This window comes from Aptenodytes forsteri, unplaced genomic scaffold (genome assembly GCF_000699145.1).
Source record: "Aptenodytes forsteri isolate BGI_AS27 unplaced genomic scaffold, ASM69914v1 Scaffold309, whole genome shotgun sequence".
Taxonomy (NCBI): Eukaryota; Metazoa; Chordata; class Aves; order Sphenisciformes; family Spheniscidae; genus Aptenodytes; species Aptenodytes forsteri.
In genome coordinates this window covers 2520864-2535781 of record NW_008795857.1, presented here as the reverse complement: position 1 = coordinate 2535781, position 14918 = coordinate 2520864, and the positions used below count along the sequence as shown (strand labels likewise).

The following is a 14918-nucleotide window of genomic DNA, read 5'->3' as shown; positions in this document are numbered from 1 at the left end:
GGGCTTCCTTGTCCGTGGCAAATAGGAAAGGATTGGTTTTTTTCCCCCCCCCCCCAAATCCCAAAGATGGGATAAAACATGAATACCTGATCTTAAAACAGCATAGGTGGAGAGCAACTTGCTAGAAGAGCCATATGACCTGCAGCCCACTTCTTCCTCCCTTTTTCAGGAGTCCCTGGCACTTCGCCTTTGGGTGATGGGAAATGCTCCTCTTGCATCCAACCTGTACGTGTTCTCTCACATAACGCTTCTGGTGTGATAGTGAGCTTAAAGGTTGCTTCTTTCTCCCAAGATCCTCAGTTGAATTTGAGTGAAGATACAACTCAATCTACTTAGATATCTATAAAAGTAAATGCTTTATGTAAAGGCAACTCACGCTCTTTGCCTCTTGAAGTTATTAGCTCTGTTTGCTCTGGTTTTTTTTAATAATATCTTCATTTGACAGAGTAGTCATGCAAAAAATGTGGACTGACTTAAAAGGTGTCTGCATGTAAGTAGTCTAATTATATAACATTCTCCCTTTCACGCCATTTCACAAATGCAGCTCTAACTTGAAAATGTGCTAACCTATACAATGATTGCACTTGTTAATCATGTACACAGTTTTATTTTTTTGCAGTATTATCCTTTTCCACTCATGTGTTTTGCTGGTAACTTTCCCCTTGAGAGTTTTCTGTAATAGACTAGATGTTCCCTGAGAGACCCAGGTCCCTGCTATGAATTTTGAAAGTATGTCTAATCCTCCTCAAACATGCTCCAAATGTTAACTGTCAGGATTCCCATATATCACTTTAGATTTTCTTCAAATAAGAACAAAGTTTTTCTGGGCAACATGTTTATGAGAGAACCTGGGTACATGACTAGTTCAATGACAATAATAATGATAGTGGTTGGCACCCGGACAGACTCATCTGACCTTTCTGGAACTAATTTACTTTTTGACAATTGGAATGAGCAGAAATGAATTAGGCAAGAGAAGGATCAAGTGCTCATCAGCCTATTTCCTCTGAAAGCAAAAAACTGGCTTCCACACGCAAAATCTGCCTGGTAATTGTCCTGGAGCTTGAACTTAATGAAGCAGGGCATCAACAATTTCCTTTAAAGAGAATGAAAGCATGGGTAAAAATGTGGAAAACATTGCATTTGTGTGGCTGATGAATGACAGCGGGCCTCTCTAAGTTTTTAAAAATGTGAGGTAGGGTTGGCAGTGGATATTCAAGGAAAGGATTGCACCTTGGCAGGAAAAGAAAAGTTTAAGTCAGAAAGATTGTATGTCCATCCAAATACCTTTCAAGCAATGAAAATGGAGTTGAAATGAAAATGGAATAGAAAACTTGGTGAAGATTAGCAACAGAATGGTGTAAGAGTTCCTGATTATTTTTTTTTTAGATCGGGGTAGGTCCCAACTTTGGGATGGAGGGTAAGAATCAAATTGGTGTAAAGACTGGCTTTGTAATGGAAAGGTAAATCCAGACATAACTACAGCTTTAGTGGCCTCCAGTCATTATAGGCAGGAAAGATGGTGGTTTCCATAATAAAAGCATTTGATGCTTTTTTTATTATTTGTAAGAGCTTGTAGTTAGTAGCTTAAGGTTTGAAGAACTTTGCTTGACTGAGATTCAACACAACAGAAGTCTGTTTTAAGGCTGATGTTTTTCAAGAACATTTTGTCAAAACCCTGTTCTGCATTTTAGCATGAGGAAGAGGAAGACAGCTCCTATGGTGTTGGTGATATGCCTCTTGCTGCTTACGGGGGTGAATTCCTTGTGTGCCCCCTGGACTTCCTATAGTTTGTACCTACAGTCTCCAGAGGCCACATGAGAGCGGAGCAGTGGTCCTTTCTCCTCAAATCCTGTGTGACTGTTGGGCCAGACGTGCTTTTGGCGTGCGGGCTGAGCAGGACTTCTCGTACCCTTGGTGGCCACAGTAGGCTCCAGATCGGAGAGCAGAGGCGCTTCATTGATTTCACCCCTCCTCACTGCTTGGCTGGAGCAGGAGGAGCTGCTGGGGTGTGATGAGGAGGGCTGAGGAATGGATTGGCGAGAAAGGAGATGTGAAGGGCTGGAGTCATTTTATTTGACTACAGTGTTTTTGGCAAGTCAGAGTAGGAGCTGAGAGAGGAATAGGGAAGTGAAGGGGAAGGGTCAGCAGTGGGTAGGTAGATCAGCAGCATAGAAGTAAGCATTGCAGCAACAGGGAGCATTGGAAGAATAAAGCTGAAGAGGAGAGCCAAGAAGGGGAATGCAAGTAGGGGAGAAAGAGGAATGGTGTGACAGTAGCTAAAAGGAGAGGGGCAAAGGAGGTAGAGAGAAGAGGAAGGGGTTGGGAGGGGAAGGCAGAGAAATGTTAGTGTTGGGGTATATCTGCTACGGAGCTTGAAACTCAAAATCTGTATCCTCTTGTTGTGTAGCAGAGAAATCCATTGGCAGAGCATGGGGATATATTGATGTGGCACAGGACGGTGTCCTGAGCAGTAGAATCAAGTGCTGTATTACTTCTTATGCTTGAGCTAGCTGGGTTTGGGGTTTTATTGCATGGTACTACTTCTTATCATGTAGATGCAGCTTATACTCTCTGCAGACCTAGCATTACAGATATAACAGCAACGTCTGTAGGAAAGCCTTTACCAGTTGATATAATTTTTCATTACAGCTTCATATGCCTTAGCTCATGTATACAGAGGTAATAAGCCTTAACCAATGCCAGAGTGCACAGTTTGCTCTATAAAAATGTATGTCTTCACTCTTTGAAACACATGAGGTACTTCATTGTATTTGTTCTGCTTTGAAGCATCCACTTCCTTTGCTTTCTGTAAATAGTGGGTAATACTTGTGGAATTATAGTCATCTCTAAATGAAGTTTGGTGGTTTGAGTTCCTTTTTGTGATGTTTTGCAGTTGCCTGTGCTGAAAGCTTCCAGTTGTTTAGGATTTTTTGGTTTATCTTTATAACTGTCCTGTGAGAGATGATAAATTAGGGTTATTGAATCATTAGTTCTTTATACCATTGTTTTGGAGGATAACTAAATACCACTAATTTCCCTGTTGCCAAAGATTGGCAGTTTGTTTGCAGCACCTGGCATCGGTTTTAGCCTGCATCTTCTGGAGCTTCTTGTTTTGCTCAGAAGCTGCATCAAACAACTGGTGTTTATTTGCATGTGTACTTCTCTCTCCCTCCTAGCTACGCATATTTAACATAGTAGTTAACTGTTGGTTTTTCTCAAAGTTGTTTTTCCTTGCTTTAGCTCAGCAAGGATTATGCTAATGATTTGCCTAGTTGTTTCCTTTTCTTTTAGCTTGTTTTTTCTTTCCCTGTCTGCATGTTTTGTTTGTTTATTTGGGGGGGTGGGTTGCTTATTTTTATAAGTCCTTGGAGCATGGGCATAGTAAAATAGATCCCTTCCTCTGCCCTGGGAAGACTTTAGTTGTGTCTTTTTTGCAGCCTTTTAAGAAAACTTTTTATTGCATAATCTTTTGCTTCATTTTAACATCCTCTAATAAGATGTCTTCTATTAATTACATTAACTAACTGAACCAATAACTTTAAAACACAAAACCTCTTAGCACCATTTTTAAAAGTTTATTATGCATTAAACTTCCAATCACGGTTGTTGTTGCAATAAATTTATTCTAACACGCTTTTATTTATTCTGAACAAAACTCTTAATGGTGCTTTTTGGTATCTTACCAAGCCTTCACAAAGCTGTACCATTATCATAAATACTTGTTTTTCATAAACAACCTTCTCTTATTACATTAAATCACATATCTTTTATAGTTCATAAACACTCTCTATTAAACCTAATGCACACATACATGCGTGCATTTTTATGAGTTGTTTTTTAAAGTATATTTCAAAAATTTATGTTAGGTTTCAGTGTGGTCTAGCATAGTTAACGCAGCTCTTTCCAAGCATTTCAGCTGAGTAACTTGTATTGAGAGAGTATAGCTCCTTTTAGGGTAATGCTCTGTTAAAAAACAGTATTGTTTTTCAGGAAGATATTTTAATTTTTGAGATATTGATTCCTACCCAACGACGTATAAGGTTACAATTTAATGAATGCTTTGTGATTTGGCATGGTCTACTTTGCTCACACAACCTTTATTGGCCACCATTATGCAAGTAGTTTTTAATTATGAAGCTATATTCTATCATTTTTCCACAGATCTCTTACTCCTTCACTGTGCAGAATGGATCTGCTTGTGAGATAATTAGTAAAGGGGGTCTCTGCTCTGCAGTATCATTGCCTCATTAACGGTGGAAGTTTGTGTTGAGTGAGGCAAGATATTGCAGAGCTGGCAAGGATGGTCTCTGCATTAGGAGAACTGAATGCCCATGCAGAACAAGTTTTGTGGCTACATAATTTTCTTTGTTGTATAAATCTGGTTTTACTATGTGACTAGAAAATGCTTTTTATTTTTTGGATCATCTGCGTACACGTATGAGATAACAGCACTTAGTGTTCATTGGGGAGCTGAATTGGTGGTCTCTGAATGGACCATACAAATAAGAAAATACTGTATTTGGTGTAACTTGCTTCAGTATGCTTAAATATGACTTGACATCTCGCAGTGGTAAGGATAAATAATTTCCCATTAAATGATCTCCCTCTATTCTGTATCCTGAATAAAACAGTGGGTTCTGTTGGAAAAAATGCATGACTGTGTATGTAGAAACAGTGTTATTGGGTGGAACTAAAACCCACATAAGTAGCTTTAGCTTAATACTTCCTAATTCTTGAATGTTTAGTTTTGTTGTGTTAATTTCATTCCAAAATGAATGTTTTTAAATAAGAATTTATATGCAGGCAATATCCCTTGGGTGATGCCAAACACCATCATCTCCATATGCAGAGTCTCTGACTCTATGCTTTTGATAGCACAGCACAGGATTCGGGCACTGAGGATTTCCAGGGCACGCAGGGTGGGCTTGTGCAGCCTGTGGCATGGCCTGTGCTCACTTAATTGGATCTCCCCTTGCACCATGTAAAGGTATTTGTTAGGTCTGCGTAAGCTCACCTCTACCTCTTGGTAGGAGTATGGATGCATGACTCCTTTTCTCTTGTCGCTCTTCTTCTCTGCAGTAATTATTATTTTTATTGGAAGAGGCTGGAGGGATTCATGGATCTTTCAAGCTAGGAGCTAGTGATGGGGAAAATTCACAGTAGGGATGCTCAGATCTGTTTCCCCACCTCTCACCCAAGCCATAGAATATAACTGAAAATTATTCTCTTCCTGCTGCAAGAACGTGAAGTGACCACTAACCTTTCTGCCTTCAAGGCAAAATGCAAGGCGTAGCTGTTTTTCAATTTTTTATCATCATCACTAAAGCAAAGGAGTTGGGATGACTAATACGCTATGAGGGAGGAGGAATAGTGGGAAGGGATACTAAATAAAGTACTTGTAGTTAAACTGCTTGTTGAGGTAATATAATTTTGGACGATGTGGCAGCGAGCCCAGCATAAACGCGCATTTTGATAAATGTGATTCTTGGACAGTAGTGCAGGCTGGAGCTCCTTGTGGTCCCCGGAGGCTTTGTGATCAGGCTGCTCCCTGCTGTCGTATTTCCAGCTACACTCACACGGGCAAGTGCACAAGTCCTGGGTTTAGGAAGTCTGCGCTTGTAAGCAGCACCAGGCTTGGGACTGAGTGACACTTATGCAGCAGCTTTTACAGCCAAGAGTGGCTCCTTTCAGGAGAGCAGTGCCCAGGTCGCACCAAATGATAGCTGAACAGAGCTGCTGATGGGGGCACAACCTCCTAAATTCTGATAAATTGTTGTCCCCATCAAAGGGCAAGTTGCTCATTTCAGGAACAAACCAGTCTCTTTGAAGACTATCGTGATGATCTCATACTACAGAGTCCCTGTTTTCTGTAGAAAATTGTTACCTTTTCCAAAACGTTTACCCTGCTGGAAATAGAGAATACATATTAACAGAGGAGAGGTCTATAACACTTGACACACAGCAGCCAGACAAAACTGCAATCTTTCTTGTTCTTTTTCTCATTCTCTCATCTCTCTGCCTGAATAGAATTGATTGGATAGGACATGCTGTAATTTGTTTTTACAATGAATAATGTTCCAGTTTATCCTCGGGGACAGTTGGGTGAGTAATCTCACACCGACCTTGACACCCTGATGTTGTAAAATGCAGATCAGGTTGGTTGTTTTAAGCAGAGGAATAATTTAATTTGGTTTTAGTTCTAGTAAAAGGGGGCTAATAAGGAAATGTTTGTGAGCCTCCTGCCCATGTGATAACACATTTTCTCCGTATGTGAAAGTATTTAGCTAGTTGTAGTGTTTGATTTGATTTACAGGCTCATCAAAGAACTAGATAGATGTTATTAACTTCTGTGCTAACTCTTGGGCTCTCCTCTCTGTCTTTTGTCAGTTTACAGAGACTGAGTTTTGGGCATCAATCCATGTTTTAACGTGGAATTCTAATGAGGTGTGATTGACACTGTTCAAATAAACTGGCGTCATTAAGTTGCTGTTCCAAAGGTTTTGCAACTTTGTGAGTGAATGCATTTAGCTTACAGGTTAAATAAAATCAGATTCCCTATGCACTGGCTGTAGATTTTATTTTTTTGTTTTGTTTGCAGAGGATGATAGCCAATTCTAGAATGTAATAATCAGCGTGATTTGAAATATTGACTATATGGTAACAAAAAGCATTACAAGACAGGAAAAAGGTATTGTAGGATCACACGGAGGCAGCAACCGCTTGAACCTTCAAAAAAGATTGTTCATCATGCTGGTCTATGAGAACTGAAGCTGATGGTTGTATGTTTGGTATTTGCACTGCATTAAAGGTAAGAGGGCCTGAGTCACTCTGCAGAATTCAGGCATGGACAAATGTGAATCACCTCTGACTAAACTACCTGCAAGCGAGAAGCTGAAATTGCTCAGCAGTTGAGGGGGAAGCTGTGTGCATGCCTTCCTTCTGTCATGGCACACAGGCAACCTCCAAGCATGTCATTGCTAGTTTGCCTCTGTATGTATTAATAACTGAATTTTTTTCAGCAGCGGCTTCATATGAAAGCTGAAGGAAATGAGATTCCTGGTGAGCTTTGGATCAGGCCCACGGCAAAGAGAATGTGTACGAATACTATCCCTTTATCTGTTTTAGGAGGTTGAAGGTCTCTGCCATCCTAAGCCATGACCAGCTGTGCAGAGAGGGAGTCGTAAAAAGTCTGCATGAAAAAATTGTTTTAAGAACACTTGTAGGTAGCTTTAATGCAAACCACATGCTTTCCTCTGACCAGTAAGAATGTTAAGATACTTGCAGTGCTTGAATCAAAACGTCTCCAATTAAAAGCCAGTGGATCCCTTTGAAATTAGTTGGAACTGCTTTCACTATGCAAAGATGAGAATTTAGCTTGTATGTGAAACAAAAAAGATCTAAAGTCTCCACTTCAGGTTTTTATCAGTTATTTTGGAGACACACCAGAGCAGAGTTTCTGCGTTGAGACTGTTCTCCATCCCTCTCTTCAGTGAGGCAAGACCAGGGAAGGGCGTTTCGTTAAGGTAACATCTCTTCTGAGCTGTCAGTCATTAACAGCCTTTTTCTTGTGCTTGAGTGGTAGCAGGTGGCTGCCCGTGATGGAGCCTGTTGCTCAGAGGATGAATAGACGGAGGCTGTTTGCCTTGTGATTCTAGGAAACAGAGAAACCGGGAATGGCTGCAGGATGATGTGGTTCAGGAGGGGTCTGCTCCAAAGGTGCATCCTGGAGCGGCCGTGCTGCGTAAAGGCCAGGGCTCATGGGACTGTGGCTCTGGGCCTCTTTTTCTGGGGAGCTTCTGCAGCCGATCACACAGCATGCAAAGATGTCAGCACCCCTGGGCTGGGTTTGCCTCATAGGTTTTGCACGATGCTGGTGTTGGACATGCCCAGCTGCAGGGGATGGAGGGTCTCGCGTGTGGTGTATATCCGTCACCGAGCCCTTCACAGCCCCTACAGTAAACCTCTGCTGATGTTGTGTGGGTTCTGTGGTGTTTGGCACATAACTGAAAATAATCTATTTCCACAACGGTGAGACTTGTTTTCTCATTCCTGAGAGTAACTGGCTGCCTGCAGTACATCAGCTCTGCACTCTCTTCATGTTGTGGTTTGTGCAGTCTCTCAACTCTTTCATGAGCATCTCTCCATGTATCAACCAGAATCTGAATGCTGCCTTAAAGTCTAAGTTTTCTTTTTCAACTTTTTCATAAGCATTTTGGCTAATAAATGGTTCCATAGACCAGACGTATATGCTCTCACACTCTCGTACGCGGTCTCATCTATTTGGATTTTTGGTTTGATTAATTCTTTTGCTTCTTAAGGCTCTTCCTGGATACAGGTAGCCCAGCTGGTCTTTAGTTGCCTCTGGGTCCTGTACTGACCACCACTGTTTTGGTGAGCAGTGAGGCTATGACAACCTGATACAGCTGGCCTGTGGCTACCCAGAGGTCCGTAAGAGCCGTCAGTCCAGTTTGAGTGTTTGTGACTCCTAGATGTAGCAGGAACTCTCCTTCCCAGTGTAATAGGGTTACGTTCATTTTTCTTCATATCTAAATGAATTGCCTTGTCTTTCTGTCTGATGGCAAATTTCATGTTTTGTTTACTGTAAACTCTTCCATTCTCCAATATATGCCAGGCTTCAGCATACAATAGATTCTCCTCCTTATTATTTCAAAAGAAGTGTTATCAATAAAAAGAAAATTAAAATGCATCACAATGATTTGGAGAGAAAATAAATTCACTGAGGCTAAGCTTTCATCCCAATTAGACCTTGACAGTAAGAAATACTGGGGGGAAAAAAATTCACAAAGCATTTCAGAGAATGTGAAATAATTTAAAAAAAAAAAAAAAAAAAAAATCAATTCTCCTTTAGCTTTTTGCATTTAAAAAAATGTAAAAAAATTAAAAAAAAAAAAAAAAAAAAGAAATTCTCCTTTAGCAAGTTTTTCCTTTTTTCAGGAATATAGTGGAATTTCTTTTTGTGTGAGATTGTTTCTCATAATAATTTTGTCTTGTAATACTTTTTGGTTACAGCTCATGCAATGGCAGTCAGACTGAGTTTCAGAGTTCTGTGATCCTCTGGACTTTAACCCCCTGGATATCACCTTCATTGGCTTCTAATATATAATACTGATTCCTGAATCCTAGAGCTGCCTTTGCATAGATGTTTTGAATGGCTTACTTCAATTTGCTGTCCCTTAATCTTGAGGGGAAAAACTCCTACTTGCTGCCCTCCGTGAGGTGTGAGATCCTTAACACTGTAGCAACGTCCCGGCTGTAGGAAGTGGTTGGCACTGACAGTAGATAATGAGAGCAGGTGACAAAATGTTCGTAGCAGTTAATGGATGTGAATGTATGTTGCATGTGCTGACCTAATCTCTCCTCCTGTTTTTGTGTAAACATATGCAAACAGATATCCTTAATAGTAAGGAAAAACCTCCACCAGGCTTAACTTCATTTTCATATCATCTTTATATTATCTCATACTGGTGTATTCAGTACACCAATTACAAAAGCAAATAGACTATGCCTACCAAAACCATTGTCAGTTACCATTTAGTATACCCATTAGAAATGGCTTATTAGAATATGAATGCCTATATTATTTTTTTAAAACATCATTCTTCAGTTACAGTACCTTCTACTAGTCTACGGCTGACAATTATCAAACAAATTACCAGTTGTCAACTAATATGCAAATGGCCAACTGGGTTGTTCTAATTTCAAATAAGTTTTAACATGTTCCCGTTGAACAGAAATGCCGAGTTTTAACGAGCTCTAGTTTGCAGTAATGAGAGCGCTGACAACAGGATGAGGTTGCAGCAGGCAAGGCTGGGTTTGAGCAAAAGCTGTAATTGAGAGGTATTTTGATACCCATGTAGAACTGAATCCTCCTAATTCGGCTTCTCATACCTCAAAATGTTATGTCTATTTCTGAACATTGCCTCGGTAGAGGCTAACCCTGGTTGAGGGATTGACCCAGCACTGCTTTTTGAGGGGTAGCTTCATAACATAGAATAGGTCAGTTTACTGGGTCGGAAATGCGATTAGTAAAAAAACTTCATTTGCAAAGCAGCTGACATCATTACTCTAGCTATGCTCTGATACAGGGGCACCTCCAGGTTGCTTATGTACAGCTGTAAAAGTTGTTAGACTTCCCCAATGCTCCAGACACCAGAGAGAGGGTTTCTTTTGATACACTATGGTTAAGTGTATGTACTTCCCCTACGTACTTTTATTTTGGTGCTTCAGTCTGATGTAACTTTATTATGAGCCATTTCATCGTACCTGCTTTTACAAGATCAAGCTGCTAACTGCTTCGGAAAGGCGTTTTATTTATTGCTGGTTTTGTTATTCAAACATGTAGACAGAAGGAATAAAAAGAGTACGTGGGTAGTTTAAGCAAAGATTTATGGCTTCATTTTGTAGCACAGATGTTTGTATAAGCATTTACATTTTGGGGAGCTTGTGTTAGCATACCTATTCCGAGGTTTCTCTGGGTCTGCATGATCTCAGAAAAGAAAAAGCACATTTACTCTTTGTGCGCCTTCTTTTCCCTGTGAATTTTGTAGCTGAGGCTTAACATTTCCAAAATTTGTGTGTCTTAAAATCTAATAGTTCAGCGAGCTGCAATTTACGCATGTTGTAAAATCCACACAAAGATGGCAGCAACCATTTCAGACTGTTGTTGCTGCTGAACGGTTAGCAGTTGTCCTGGAGTATATGCCATCTGATCCTTTTGCAGCCGTGTCCTCCCAAGCCGCTCCCTGGCCCTGAGGACGAGCAGCAGCAGCATCAGCTGCAGGTAGGGAGCAGGCGAAGCACTCCCCCAGCAATGCTGTGGCTTCCCCCTCCAGCCAGGAGAGCGATCCGTCTGGAAAAAAGGTTGCACCGAGCCTCAGACCGCTCTGCGCACCTTGCCCGGCAATCACGCTCTCCTCCCGTTAACCTCGTGGCTCGTTTTGCTTCCGGCAGTGCTGCATGGGCAGGTGTACCGGTTTTGCACCCTGGAGGGGACGTGGCTGCTGAAGGAGAATTCAACCCTGCCCTGGCGGAACCTGTCTGAGTGCGAGGCCTCTGACCAGGTAAGAGTTTCCGTCTCTTGCTGCTGTTGTTCTTTAGGACAAAACAGAAGAGAAGAAAAATATAGTCACTGATGCCCATGCGTTTTTGTCCTGTCGAAGTAATCTTTACCAACTCATCCTGGGTGCCTCGCTTCAGTGAGCCTAATGGTAAGGGACGTCAGGCCTTTCCTCTTCAACAAAGGGAACGTGGAGGGTAGACGAGAGCAGGTTTAAATGTACGTGAGAGAGCCAAGAGAAGTGAACCAGGTAGTTCCAGCTGTGGTGCAGTGCAGGGGGCTCAACTGCAGTCCACCCGAACCAGAGGAGTGACCTAATGTTATTCCTTTGCCTTTTTCTCCATTGGCACGTCATTACAATAAAGTGACCGTTTGTTCTCTCTGTCTTGCTAGCAGCTATTAAGGTGATTAAGATGAATTGAACTGAAGGATATTTGCTTTTCACCTTTGAGCAGGGGGCAGTCCCTGCTTTTTGTTTGTTTGGGGTTTGTTTGTCTTTTTACCTTAATTTGCTGTGGGCGATGGAATTAGGCTTGTCAGTGTTATTTTCTTGCTCTAGTGCTTTATACTCTGTAGGGAGCTGAGACACCTGGCACCAAATGAAGGAGAGCGTAGGGATTTCCAGGGGATTTTTGTCAGCCATTGGCGTCAGCTAGCGCACCGTGTGCATTCCCATCACACGTGATACCATTACTGCTGCGAGCCTCTAAGGGCAATGCTTTTCCTCACATAAATTGAGTGCGCTCTCTCTGTCCCAGGGTACTGGGAACTAGTACATACCTAGCCAAAACAGTTCAAGTGTATGAAATCCCCGAGTGCTGCAGGATCTGTGTCCTCTGGAGTTCCCATTGCCCAGTGCCTCATTCTTCAGAAGGAATAAATGGCTGCAGAGTAGAAGGAGATGGGAAAAGAGATAAATTTAACATATTTGGAGAATTAGAAACTAAGTTTTTCCTTTAATTTGCAGCCTTATTCCTTGTCCCTTCCATGTTCTGGGGTATCCCAGCAGAGTGTGTTATCTTAATGCAAAGTGTAAGCCTGGTCATTTGACTCTTCCTTGTTTGCCATTATGGTTTCTTCAGAGCTATGTTGGGACGTGCCAAGGAGAGAGATACCTAATGGTAACACTTGGTTGTTTGGCACCTGCCTCCAAGTTTCCATGAAGTGATCTGGGTTCTGAAACCCTGCGTACATGGTGTCACTCCCTGAAATGTGAACAGCCGTGTTTGGTTTTCCAGCTAATGTATATAGACCCCCCTAATAACCTACTTTGTTTTATGCATCTTGTACGTGAGAACAAGAGGTTGTTTTGATAAGTTTGCTGTATGTTGTGTTACAACTGTTGCTAAAACAAAATCCAAAGGGTTTGTGTGTGAATCCTTATAAAATAACATCGTTTGCTTTAAGAGCGCGATGTGGTTTTGATCTGCGTAGATGTTTTAAATTGTCAGATCTCAGTAGTTTGCCTGAGCTTTGACCCTGAAGAGATTTTTCTTTTCTCTTCATAAGGCAGCTCTCATATCATTCCCTTTAAAACATTAACCTAGCAAATCCCTGAGGAACAGCCTGTATGTTCACCTTAAATCCTCCTGGCTGTGCAAAGTACATCTGAATAGCTGTACTTATTTCTGAAGTGCAACAAATGTATTCCTTTGTACAGTACAGGTCTTGGGAGTCAATTGCAGAATTAGCAGCTTGAAGAAAGGAAGTAAAATGCCTGAGTCTATTTAGACAAAGATACATGCTTAGAAATGAACCAGAGTAGAGAATATGAACGTGCCTCAGAGGCCGAGCAATAAGCCTGTATTATAATTCAGACCTGCCTGTAGCTTTTCAAATACTTCTCCCTAAAGATTTTGGCCAGCACTTTCAAGCAAGGGTCTCAGTAGTCATGTCTTCAACAGTGAATCTGAAGAGAGCTACTGTCAGGGGGGTGCGAGCATCCCCGCTGCTCTGGCCTCCCAGGCAGTGCTGTAACACCTAGGTCATGAGATGGTGTTGGGCTATGGTTCGTTACCAGGAGGTTGCGTAGTTGAGGCAGAAGAGAGACTATTCAGGGGCAGAAAAGGGTTTAGATGTATGAATGCAAGGCATGCTTTGTCTCAGAGTAAATGAATGAGACCTGGCTTGTTTTATTTCGAAGTATAGACGTAGCCAAAGGACCCTCCTCATTACAGCAGTAAGGAGACTTGCTTTAAGTATTCAAGTCTGAAAACATCAGCGCTGCCATTTTTACTGCAGGGTTGAGTTGTGTCTGTGCTTCCTGCCATCTGTTTAAGGCTTGCTTGTGTGGTAATTCACGCCTCTCCAACTTTATTATGAAATAATGTCACATGATCTATTTTCTAGCCTGGCTGCAAAACCCAATTGTTTGAGTGAACACCTGGGAGCAGCTGGGGAATTAAGATTAAATTTTTATTTCTTCAGAGCATATGGAAAGTGGAAGACTGATTTGCTATGTGCATTTAAACTTGAAAGTAGGAGAATGACTTCTGGTTATCATTAAGAAAAGTTAGAAAGCAGCTGGGAGAAAAGAACTGAAGCCCATGAGCTCTGTCTTTTCCCCCCTCCTTTTTTTTTTTTTTTTTTTTTTTTTTTTTTTTTTTTTTTTTTTTTTTTTTTTTTTTTTTTTTTTTTTTTTTTTTTTTTTTTTTTTTTTTTTTTTTTTTTTTTTTTTTTTTTTTTTTTTTTTTTTTTTTTTTTTTTTTTTTTTTTTTTTTTTTTTTTTTTTTTTTTTTTTTTTTTTTTTTTTTTTTTTTTTTTTTTTTTTTTTTTTTTTTTTTTTTTTTTTTTTTTTTTTTTTTTTTTTTTTTTTTTTTTTTTTTTTTTTTTTTTTTTTTTTTTTTTTTTTTTTTTTTTTTTTTTTTTTTTTTTTTTTTTTTTTTTTTTTTTTTTCTTTTCTCATTTATATGCTCTCAGGATGCACCGGAAGAACAGCTCCTGAATTTGTCCATCATATACACCATTGGATATGCTCTTTCCTTCTCTGCCCTTGTAATAGCAACTGCCATTCTTCTTGGATTCAGGTAACTGGTGAAGCTTTGAAGAGAGTGGAGAAAAGGTGTTATGTTTTTTATACGATAGTATCAGAATTTGACAGAAACATTCGATTTATTTTTTTTCCCCTTCTTCCATCACCTCATTATTTCTCTATCTTATGTCACTTCTGTATTCATTCCTACAATCGTTTCTTCTCAAAATAACAGTAAAATTCCTAAATTTTTGCAGTGTTACCTGTATGAATGTGTGGAACAGATGCTTTTTATCAGTTGAAATATTTCGTTGTGATATTTTTTTTTCATTGACATTTCCACTGGAAGAGGGGAAAAAGAGAGAGATTCCAGCATTCTCTCATGGTGTCGCCTTGCAGATGAGGCACTAATCTGGGGTGTGAGAGGACATTTAGGACAGAAGTTTTCATCTTGCCTTGCTTGGAATTACACCGAGAATAAAGCTCAGTCTGGCCTATTTCCCAGCCCTTACATGCAGGGTGTATTTCAATACAGAAATGGATTTTTGACACAGTTTCTCTTTTTGGAGAACTTTCAGAAATTCTTACTACTTTTGCAATATGGAAGAGAACCTAGTTTTGAAACTTGAAAAGTTTCTGTGAAATAAATTGCTGTTACCCGGTCAGATTGGCGTATTGGGTTCATCCAGGTATGCACCAACAAATTGCATGGAGTGCATGAAAATGAAGAGACTATTGGTTGCACATGCCGATGATACACTGTGTAGTTCTGGTTAAAAAAAAAAAAAGAAAAAAACCCTAACAAACCAACTTTGGACTCCAACAGAGATCCCCCCCCCGGCTCCGCACTCTCTCAGAGGGTCAAGA

General features: G+C 40.5%; 1 protein-coding gene across 1 annotated transcript in view; it reads left to right on the top strand.

Moving 5' to 3' along the window:
* GLP1R (glucagon like peptide 1 receptor) overlaps positions 1-14918 on the top strand; it is a 57822-nt gene that overhangs the window by 14121 nt on the left and 28783 nt on the right. Inside the window, exons 3-4 of the mRNA XM_009283744.2 lie at positions 10975-11084; positions 14000-14106. Coding sequence (XP_009282019.1) covers positions 10975-11084; positions 14000-14106 — 217 coding nt within the window. The remainder of the gene's footprint in view (positions 1-10974; positions 11085-13999; positions 14107-14918) is intronic.